The following is an 11,998-nucleotide window of genomic DNA, read 5'->3' on the forward strand; positions in this document are numbered from 1 at the left end:
TTTCTTTGTCCCTCTATTCTTCATTTATTTATGCTGTGTGTTTTGATTTATTGATTATATATTTCCATTGTATATTTATTTTAGAAATGGTATATTGTTATTTTTCTTTCTATCTATGCGTTTAGGGTTTCAGTAAATTACTTTTGATTAATTGATTCAATACTTTATTAACACATTGACCTCCAGAGGTTAATCTCATAATGTACTCACCAGTGCCAACGTGTTATTGTTGTTTTTTTGTTTTTTTCATGTCGCCATAGATCTTGTTAAAATCCTTAAGATTGAGCCGTAAACGGTCTGTTTACATCGGTGACATCTCACTGTATCTCCCAATGAAAACCGCATGTCAAACGGAGCTCCATGATTGTAGTTAGAGCGGATTACGTTAAACAGTGATATGCGAGGAGAAAAAACTACAGGAAGAGAATTGAGTTTCAGTGTGCGCTTTAGAATGGGAGCGGACGTGATCGTCAAAACCGGATCCCAAATAATTCTGTTTACGGTCATGAAACCGGAACCGGAAATTGATCAAACAAATCCGAAAGTGCACCTGGAAAATGTTCATCGCGAATTGGCGGTTCGCGTAGATCTACGCGACTGGCACGCTGCGGCTTTAAATAGGTTCGCGTAGATCTACGCGATTGGCATTCAATGTGTTAAGAGTTTGCAAAGAGTACAAAGGGAAAGTTACACAATAATGTTTAACACAAAAAGCCCTGAGGGCTTGTTTCCATTGTGGTCCTAAAATTGCATCTGATGTGTAAAGATTTAATTTGCATCCATAATGCATTTTCTCTTGTGGATTGATAAAATAATGTTATAACATTTATCTCTCTCTCTCTCTCTCTCCCTCTCCCTCTCTCTCTCTCTCTCTTTCTCTCTAGCGTCTTTGTCTGTGAGTTTGGTGAATGGGACTGGTTTGTGCTCAGGCAGAGTGGAGGTGATGTCTAATCAGTCGTGGGTCTCAGTGTGTGAAGGTGACTTTGACCTGCAGGATGCAGAGGTGGTCTGTAGGGAGCTTGGCTGTGGGGCTCCTTCAGTCATCCAGAGGGCGCTCTATGGAGAAGTGAAGGCTCCAATGTGGACCGAAGAGTTCACGTGTGAAGGTAATGAGTCTGCTCTCCTGGACTGTGATACCTCAAACTCAACTAGAAACACCTGCTCACCTGACAAGACTGTTGGACTAACCTGCTCAGGTAAAATACCTTTTAAATTTGGTTAATCATTTTATAATGACAGTAATAGTTCTTTTTTTACGTATACTTTCTTGTCTCTACAGAGTCTGATGATGTCAGGTTGGTAGGAGGAACCAGTCACTGTACTGGTTTACTGGAGATGAAACACCAGGGAGAGTGGAGACCAGTGGATGGTTGGTCTGACTGGAACCTGCAGTCATCATTTGTAGTGTGTAGACAGCTGGACTGTGGCTCTGCCGTTTCAACAGAAAGGAGTTCTGGTTTTACACATAAACCTGTGTGGAGGACTATATCTGCCTGTGTTGGGTCTGAGTCTTCACTGAGGGACTGTGGAAGAAAGATGTCTGCTACTTCCTTGTACATACTGGAGGTGATGTGTTCAGGTAACAAACTACTACTTCAACAACAGTAATATGTACAGTGTCTGGCAAAACCACAGGAAACACTGGCCCTGATCAAATGAGCCATGGGAGCCATTACTTGCTTTGTGTCTAAATAACGTATTAAGCTACATGTTATGATGGGGCACTATGCCCTACTATTATGTGTAATGTGTAATACATAGTAATGTTCATCTTGCACACAACACATGATATCTCTGGTCTTGATGCTTTCTTCTCATGTCTTTGTCATCAGCCAAAGTGTATGACTTAAAATGTACATCCCTCTCTCTCTCTCTCTCTCTCTCTCTCTCTCCCCCCCCCCCCCCCGCCCCCAGAGTCTGTGAGGTTGGTGAATGGGACCAGTGTGTGTTCAGGTAAAGTGGAGGTGAAGTTTAATGAGTCGTGGGTCTCAGTGTGTGAAGGTGACTTTGACCAGCGGGATGCAGAGGTGGTCTGTAGGCAGCTTGGCTGTGGGACTCCTTCAGTCCGTCAGGGGGGGCTCTATGGAGAAGTGAACACTCCAATGTGGACCAAAGAGTTCCAGTGTGAAGGCAACGAGTCTGTTCTCCTGGACTGTGGAACCTCAAACTCAACTAGAAACATAAGCTCACCTGACAAGACTGTTGAACTCACTTGCTCAGGTAAAAGACAAGTTAAACATTTGGTTTGGATAGTTTTTTCATAAAGATTTTTTTTTTAGTTTTACTGTTTACTGTGTTCTCTCTGTACAGAAACTGGTGATGTCAGGTTGGTGGGAGGAGCCAGTAAGTGTATTGGTATACTGGAGATGAAACACCAGGGAGAGTGGAGACCAGTGGATGGTTGGTCTGACTGGAACCTGAAGTCATCATCTGTGGTGTGTAGACAGCTGGACTGTGGCTCTGCTGTTTCAAGAGAAAGGAGTTCTGGTCCTACACATGAACCTGTGTGGTGGATTTCATCTTCCTGTGTTGGGTCTGAGTCTTCACTGAGGGAGTGTGGAACAAAGATGTCTGGTAATTCTACTGCCAGACTGGAGGTTATCTGTTCAGGTAAAACAAGGAATTCAACAATGACATATTTACATGATCTGTATCTATTTATCTATCTATCTATCTATCTATCTATCTATCTATCTATCTATCTATCTATCTATCTATCTATCTATCTATCTATCTATCTCTCTATCTATCTGTTGTTTCAGCCAATCACCTCTGTCTTGTTACAGATCTGCTGTTTAAGCCAATCATCACATTTGTACCCCCCATGAACGGGGTTTCTAAGGGCCAGCAGCAGGGGCTGCAGGTGTTCAATGGTTCCAGCTTCACCATCAGTTGTTCCATCCAGCCACAATACCCAGGAGGCTTCTTCAACCTCACCTTCACTGGATCCAACACAACTCACACCTACACCCAGACAGCTGTCAATCACTCACACAACACAACACACAACCTCACTGTATCCAATACAACACACACCTACACCCAGACAGCTGTCAATCACTCACACAACACAACACACAACCTCACTGTATCCAACACAACGCACATACTCAATGGTTACAACACAACACCACTGGTTACAACACCACTGGTTACAACACCACTGGTTACAACACCACTGGTTACAACTCAACACACAACACCACTGGTTACAACACCACTGGTTACAACTCAACACACAACATCACTGGTTACAACACACAACCTCACTGTATCCATCACAACACACAATATCACTGGATACAACACAACACACAACATCACTGGATACAACACAACACACAACATAACACACAACATCACTGGATACAACACAACACACAACATCACTGGATACAACACTCAAAACCATACAGAGACAGCTGTCAATCAATCTGCCACCTTCCTGTTTACTGCAGCAAACCACACCCACCAGGGAAATTACAGCTGTGTTTATCACATCTACGTTTTTTCTCATCACTTCTCCTCTAAGAGTGAGGTCCTCTCTCTCACTGTCACAGGTAACAATTATGGTCTTTTCAAGTCACAATATGAAACTCAATTAAGCACGATTAAATATGACATACATTTAGAAATATCAAGCAAATTCCATGAAATATACCTTTTTAATTAGAGCTGTTCTTTACATTATGTTTGATGTTCTCACATGTTTAACATATTTCTCTCACAGCTTCTCATCTGACATCTAACATCCTGAAATGTACCGTCACAGTGCTGGTGCTTTTGATCCTGATAACTGGTGGCCTCTATCGTCTCTGGAAGGTAATTATTTTTTTATTCAACATGAGACTGCACTGTAAATAAAGCAGTCAGACTTTTTTAATTGAAAAGAGCCACGTCTGAGCCAGTTATTTAAAACTGGTCACTGCTGTGTTTCTCCAGGTCATCAGAAGGCGTTGTGCAGGAGCGCAGAACATTGACCTGGTTTACTATGATGTAATACGAGAGAACGTTGAGATAGTTTATTATAATGTTGCTCGTTCTGATGCTGAAGCTGGACCCAGTGAAGAGACAGAATACCACCAGTATGAGGAGGTGGATCAACAAGGAGGTGCTGAAGCTGGACCCAGTGAAGAGACAGAATACCACCTGTATGAGGAGGTGGATCAACAAGGAGGTGCTGAAGCTGGACCCAGTGAAGAGACAGAATATCACCTGTATGAGGAGGTGGATCAACAAGGAGGTGCTGAAGCGGCAGGACGAGGCAGGAGACCACCTGTGTATGAGGTGGATCTCTAAAGGACAATTTAAGCTCAGTGTCAAAAGACGTGTTACACTACTTGTCTCTCAACGTTCTGAGTGTTGAGCATTCATACTGGCTGCGTTGCCACAGAACGTGAACAAGAAATTGGATGTAGTCTTTTGCTTCTTCCCAACCAATCAGAGTGTGCAACATTCTATTAAGCATCTGAAACATTTCTTCTTCTTTTTTTCAGAGGTACGCGTTATTTACGACACATTCTTTGTTGTTTTGACATAGCTTTCGTAGCACGACACGTCGACATTCGCTCAATGGACAAACTGGCCTTAATGAGTTCATGTCACATCCATCACATAACTGTCCATCACCTCAGTCTAAAGGTCTAAACATTTCACTGAAAAGTACAATGTACTAGAAACATCAACCACCCCACTTGTATAAGTTATATTGTATTAAAAAAAATATTAATTAAAACAAGTGACTCAATGCCGCTTTAATGTTATATTATCAATACAATCTCAGTGTTTTGCCAATTATTTGGGGGCCCACTTATAATATCCTCACGGCCCACCAGTGGGCCCAGATCCACATGTTGGGAATCACTGCAATAAATAGAGCTATTGATCCTAGTGTGTCCACCCTCATTATGTGTATCAATCCTCCTATAATTTGACAAACCTCTGTAGTGCGTGGTGAGGCCAAAAATTGGTTCTGCCCGGTTCTCCTCAGTGGCTGGAGCAATTGATCGGAAATTGCTCACAGCCATTGACCATTACCATGTGCATGCAACTGTGATTTCACCAAATCTCAGCTGTTTATTAGCGTCTTTGTGTAATAGAATGTCGCCATGGTTACGGGGCTGCCCAGCTATGGGACAAACTGCCTCCCGGGTTGCCAGATCATGTGTGCATATCCCCCCACAGATGCGTCGACCGGGTATGGACTAGTTAATTATAACTATCAGTAATTAGTGATCAATAGATGGATGTATCAATCCTACTGTAAACAATCCAGGCCTATGCAGCATTATGTGTCATATTTAATGAGTCATTCAGGTCATAGATTGTCACAATGAATCATTAGAGTCTGAGAGAACTATTGATCTCTGTATGGATCTGGTTGGGTTGTAACGCTTGTTTCTCTTGGCACAATAGAATTTGGAGTTTTGTTAAAATATGATGAATATAGATTTTTACTATACACTGCTTAATTGTATATGCTTATGGTAATTTTGTTGAGCGCCAAGTTTAAGGATCTGTTAATAATAAGGTAGCATTATCGTTTTATTGTCAACTACATTCATCATTTTGCCTGACTTTTTATGTCAGTGACGTGATTGTTTTCTTCTTTTTTGGTCCATGTTATTTTAAACAAGCTTGTTATTAGCAGTAAACCTTGGTGTATATAGCAATATAAATAATAACAATAAAAACATACAAAAAAAGATGTATTATCTCTTAGTTTATATCATTTTTTCTCATTTCCATGTTATTACTTATCTCGGTTGTTTTGTGTACTATGTAACTTGATTTCAGTTTATTGATCTTGTATTGAAGTTGAAGTGAAAGTTGGTATTGGTCCATTATGGATGAGCCCATAGGATCCATCCAACCATTCAAACCATTATGGATGAGCCTATAGGATCCATCCAACCATTATGGATGAGCCTATAGGATCCATCCAACCATACAAACCATTATGGATGAGCCTATAGGATCCATCAAACCATTATGGATGAGCCTATAGGATCCATCCAACCATTCAAACCATTGTGGATGAGCCTATAGGATCCATCAAATCATTCAAAGCTCATGGACCTGAATGCTTCTTAACAACTGTAATGTTCGCTTTTGATTTGACATTTGACAGCGGTGGTAACCACTTACATTCATAGTTTAATTATGTTATGTTTTATTTGTAATCTTTGTTATCTTATGAAGTGAAAAACCTCAATAAAGAATAAACTATTGAGTACAATGAAGTGTTTCCATCTCCTACATTTATTGTGTGTAGAACAGGAAGATGTCATTGGTTACCCTGAACACAAACAAATCAGCTCGTCATGGTTACAGCAGGTCCTTTTTTTTTAAGGACCGTAGTGTGAACGCTACCTAAGGCCTGATGTACGTACTGTTAAATCACTTTATGTTATTATCTGACTGTTACAGACGTTCTACTGACTGGTTGTTGAAGACCCTGCATGTCCCCTTTACACTGTAGATGAAAAGGTCCTTTAGCCCTGTGACTCTCAACCTTTTTCATTTCAATGACCCCCAGTTTGATATGCATTAGACCATAGACCCCCATTTGATATATTTTTTTTTATATCTGGGATCATCAGTGTTTATGTAACTCTGAGAGCATACAAATGGATTACGGGTCCATTTGGTGGTCCACAGACCTGACATTGAGAACCAGTACTTTAGCCTTTTCTTTCCTCACCAATGTCTATCACCATGTTAAGCCTTTGGCTGATACACCCTAAAATACTGTATCTCAGTAATGGAAATAGGATATAAAATATAAGACTGTGTAAACTTTCTTTACCATTTTAAAAGGTGGGTAAAGTTCAGGTGGTGGGTTTTATCTGTGGTGATGAATTTAAAACTTTGAAAATTGGCAAGTTGTGTTTTGGTCACATACACATTTAAACAACCACCTATATTCATACAGAATGCAATTTGATCGTAACAGAACATCCTACATGTATACTGTAGGCTATGGAGTCAACATGCAATGACAGCGAGGAATATTAAATCAATGATGTAGGCTACTGTACTCCCACTGCACACACAGTGGGAGTACCAAACATGAATGTACAGCTGTAAACATGTCTGTGTCGTGTGGAAAGGGCCTCAGGCTCAGGGGCTCAGGGACCCAATATGGACTCAGCATCCAGCACTGCTAAACATACCTGGTGGGTTATTTAAGGGGTCATGACCTTTGTCGCCAATCGGGAGAGTATTTATCAGCTTACATTTTACAGTGTTACAGTTCACATTGTGTCTGCTCATTTCTTTGTGTCACCACTTCCAATTGCAATTGGTTTATACTGTATCCTTTGTGAGTTCTCTCGCCTGATTGGAGAAAAGAAAATGGAAAATGTGTTTTCTGTTTAATAAAGAGCTGGAGAGATATGGAGACTCCTGTTACAAACACTATAGCAATGAGTACTATCAGAATATGGAGATATTTAACACTTATATAAAAAAAAGAAGGAAATCACGTACCATACTTTTAAATAGAAAAATAGAAACAATTGAAACATGAAGCAACACAATTCAAATATTTCCCACTGTTATAGCACTGTTATTTCCCACTGTAATACCATGTTTAGAAAATAGGCTAGCCTACTATGAAACATAACATTTACACCATAAAAGGAACCAAGGGTCATGACTTAAGTTCATAAATAAAAAAACAGAACAGCTTTCAGTACATGATTGTCCATGTCAGGACTAGTAAATGGTGATAATCTGATGGATCTTCTATTGACGACTACTACTTTCATGTTAAATGTAGCAATAATAACATATTAACCATTTATATTAATTTGTATTCAATAGCATAGTGTTGGCCTCTATCTAAAGTACATAGATAGTGCTGGCTAGTTTCACAGAACAGGACACTGTTCTAAATAAAAAACTGCTAAAAAAAAGTTAGGAAACTTCGGTCAATTATATCTCCCCTTTAATAATACCAATTGGTATTGAGTTTTATATAATCTTTATCGTTGATTAGTCACCTTTACAACGAGGTACAGCTTGCAAGGATCGGGCATTCGTGGAATGAGCAACACAGCTAAACGTGTGGGTAGCGCCTCCAAAAAATGTGCCAAAATCACCCAATATGCTTCTGTTGGTAATTGCTCTTGTTTTTAGCAACCTGCCAGCACACATTTGCTGAGAGGTGTGTGACTGCCTCACAGGTGAGTGACTGGCACCTGAACATAGGTTCTGCAACTTTGTTGAGTTTGTGTATGCTCCAAGCAGCAACACTGCCCCCATGGAAAGATGCCACGTTTGTCCCTTCAGGATAAGGCCTGTGTCTCTCTTTCTCTCCGACTAGAACAGTATAGGACGTACAGCTCGGGTCCTCCAGACCTGACCCCCACTACGACCACGTCTCGGCGTTCTTCCTCTACTGACGGTCGTATCTGCACCCCTGCTCAACGCTACGACGACTGCACTCTTGCCTGACCATATCACAGCACGTGGGCACGTGCCACACACTGGCTCCTCAAGCCCTAGCTTGAGTGGAGACAGAGACTGAGAAGAACAGAAGATGCCCTCCGTGGCTGGAAGGCCTGATTCTCCCACAAGCCAGACGCAACAGCTTGGGGTCCCCCAGACGATCTGACCCTGACCAAGTTGTGTCTCCGCTGCTTCGCTTCTCTACTGGCTGTGGTAACGGCAACCCTGCTCGACACTGCTCTTCTGCCTGGCCTAGGCATCCCTAAAGATAGTGCCACAAAGCTCCTCAGCTAGCTGAGTGGAGACAAAACCTAAAGGACGGATCTACAACTACAACTTCACGTTTCACCCTAAATCCAACGGAATTCCACCACGTCGTCACAAACAGACAACGTTCATCACTGGACATCGGACACATCACATGACAACTGTGATGTGCGGTAAACGCAGAAACAACTCTTGAATAAGATCAATTCAGCTGCTCATGGCATATCATTCTTATTTCATTTAACTGTTATTTTCTTACATCATTATAAAGTTAGGTTTAGCTTCCATCTGAATCCAGCTAGAACCTTGATTACATTTAATGTTGAGATTTTCCTTTTTATTAAATGTTGCATAGCTTAGGTTTGATTGAATGAATTCATATATTTTTAATATCAAATCTAGTTTGGTCATTGCTCAAGTTGAATTATTATTCCTTATAGAACACTGACATATGTTGACACACAGCTTAAAAAGGCTCTGCGAAGACAAGAACGTTTTCCCCTTCAGATCTTGTAATTTATTGGAATAAAATAATAATTGATTATTTTATAATCTTTGATAATTTCACCCTTGCTGTGATGGTGGTTTAAAGTTAAGGTTAAATACAAATTAAGCTTGTGTTTAGTCATAAGTTGTCTTTGTCTGTTTCATGCTGGAACGCAAGGGGTTAAAATTGAGACTTCATAAATGCTGCAGTGTGTCAGTGAGTGTGACGAAAGAGTATAAGAAACGACTAGAAATAGGAATTGCTCTTAAAGGACAGGAAACCACAAAAGCTGGGCGAGGAGCCAAAAAACAGAGAGTGTGACTCTGAGAGGAAAGAGTAGAAATACTCTACTAGTTTTACTCTAGTCTCTAGAAGAATAAAAATACTTAAAGACAGTAAAAGTTAATTAAACAAAAAAACGATGGAGGAACAAAATAATTATAAAGCGTGGTAATGCTTATTATTTGCTTAAAGATTGTATTAATCACTGGAAGAAGTGGTGGGGATGTAGTAATCACTGGAAGACGTGTTATGGAGAGAGTAATGTTACTAAGCATGCGCTGACTATTAATAACAGTGTTGGGTAACGTGCGTTAGTAACGTAACGCCGTTACGTAATATATTACCGAAATGCGGTAACAGGTAACATAACGCATTACTACAAGGAGAAGCTGTAATATGTTATTATAATGACACTACGTTACTTTGTGCGTTACCCACCAAAGTGAAGGTGTCAGCGCGGAAAAAAGTGACGCTTCACCGGTGCGTTTCAATGCAGCCCTCCTTTAGCAGCCGCTGGTTCTAAATTTCTGCGTTTCTCGGCGTTTTTTTTTTTCGTCGCCGTTTCATGGTGCCCCCCCAAGGTTGGTGCCCTGTGCTTCAGCACCTCAAGCCCGTTGGATAAGCCAACGCTGGCCACCAGTGCTGGTGCTACAGTTGTGCATTATGCAGAGCGAGGCAATGCCGATGGCAGCCTATAACACTGATTGATTATAGCCAGACTGTTTAAAAATAGCATATTATTATTGCAAAATAACAGGATGTATTGTAAAACATGCAGACCCCAGCTGTGCTCCAGTATTTTATTTATTCTGGGTAATCTATTTGAGAACAGCAAAACCGATCATGCACAAGTTTATAGCCTGAAACATGTCATGTCATATCGTGACCGTCATGGATGAACTTCAACCTGGTATTTAAACTTTCTCCCTTTTTGGCCGTACATCTACATAAACGTTCATATTTCAAATATAAAGTGCCGATCTCATGGCCACGGATGTTACAATCATGTACGTTCCCTCCGAAGTACCCGAATATTCTGAATTGTTAAATAAGAAGCATTTTAATCAGATTGCTAGCCATTTCCCCTGTATTTTCTCCATATGCTTTCAACTACGTGACCCTATCTGTTGGGAGGTGTATTGCACTCTGATACATTATAACTCGATGAGAAAATGGCCACCAATTGGATTAAAATGCTTTTTATTGAACGATACGGAAGATATGGGTACTTTTGAGGGCCCGAACATAATTGTAACATCCGTGGCCATGGGGTCAGCACTTTATATTTGAAATCTGAACTTTTATGTAGATGTATGGAGCAAAAAGTGAGCAAGTGCAAACACAAGGTTGAAGTTCATCCATGACGGTCGTAACTCGTAACAGACGACCGTGATGTGCTTGTATACGATCGCATATAACCTTTCCACCACGGCCGCATGGCTCATTTGCATGAGCCATGCGGCCGTGGTGGAAACTGGAAAGTAACTAAGTATATTTACTCAAGTACAATTTTTAGGTAGCCTATGTTTAACACTTTATTGGAGTAAAGAAAGCACCTTAAGGCTTAAACTGTTTACAGCACTTTCATTTGCATTCTATGCTGCTCATGCAGTCCTTGTTCTGTGGACTTTAATTTAAAAAAAGGTATAGAAAGAGGCTGGTGTCTTGTCATGTCATTATAGGCTACTTTATAAAAGGTATATGTATATTTATGAATTGATTAATTTAAGTAAATAAATAGATTCATTAATGCAATTTATAATCCTACCTTATAATTGATATGCCTGCCCATCTGCCATCTCTGTGTCCCAACATTAATTTGTGGGCTAATAATAATAATACAAAATCTAGATTATTTAATTGTTCAATTTTCGCTTTTTAAAGTTTTTTAAGTAAATAAAAAGTAATATGTAATATTAATATATTACTGTTGCTCAGACAGTAATATGTAACGAAATGTATTACTTTAAAAGGAAGGTAATAAGTAATAGTAATATATTACTAAAATAAAGTAACTTGCCCAACACTGATTAATAATAATTAATAATGGGAACATCCAGGTTAAAGAGATAAAAACTAAAACACCTACGACAATAGGTGTCATTAAAAATATTCTTATACATTGTCTAAAAAACACGTAGACTACGGTCCTTTATGATGTAACCATGACGACCTGATTTGTTTGTGTTCAGGGTAACCAATGACATCTTCATGTACTACACACAATAAATGTAGGAGATGGAAACACTTAATTTTACTCAATAGTTTATTCTTTATTGAGGTTTTTCACTTCATAAGATAACAGTGATTTAACAGTACGCACAGCAGGCCTTAGGTAGCGTTCACACTACGGACCGTAGTGTGAACGCTACCTAAGGCCTGATGTACGTACTGTTAAATCATTTACGTTATTATCTGACTGTTACAGACGTTCTACTGACTGGTTGTTGAAGACCCTGCATGTCCCCTTTACACTGTAGATGAAAAGGTCCTTTAGCCCTGTGACTC

The 11,998-nt window shown here is 40.0% G+C and overlaps 1 protein-coding gene across 1 annotated transcript; it reads left to right on the forward strand.

The window, feature by feature from the left end:
* Positions 1–2,096: 2,096 nt before the first annotated feature.
* Positions 2,097–4,299, forward strand: LOC308090071 (uncharacterized protein; the record flags this gene model as incomplete). The annotated part of the gene is made up of 5 exons (XM_080435101.1): positions 2,097–2,220; positions 2,311–2,610; positions 2,787–3,560; positions 3,731–3,822; positions 3,943–4,299. The coding sequence occupies exons 1-5, from the start codon at positions 2,103–2,105 to the stop codon at positions 4,297–4,299; spliced, it is 1,641 nt and encodes a 546-aa protein (XP_080291227.1). The 5' UTR covers positions 2,097–2,102.
* Between the last annotated feature and the right edge of the window lie 7,699 nt (positions 4,300–11,998).

Source organism: Gymnoscopelus braueri, assembly GCF_963280865.1.
Source record: "Gymnoscopelus braueri genome assembly, chromosome: 8".
Lineage (NCBI taxonomy): Eukaryota > Metazoa > Chordata > Actinopteri > Myctophiformes > Myctophidae > Gymnoscopelus > Gymnoscopelus braueri.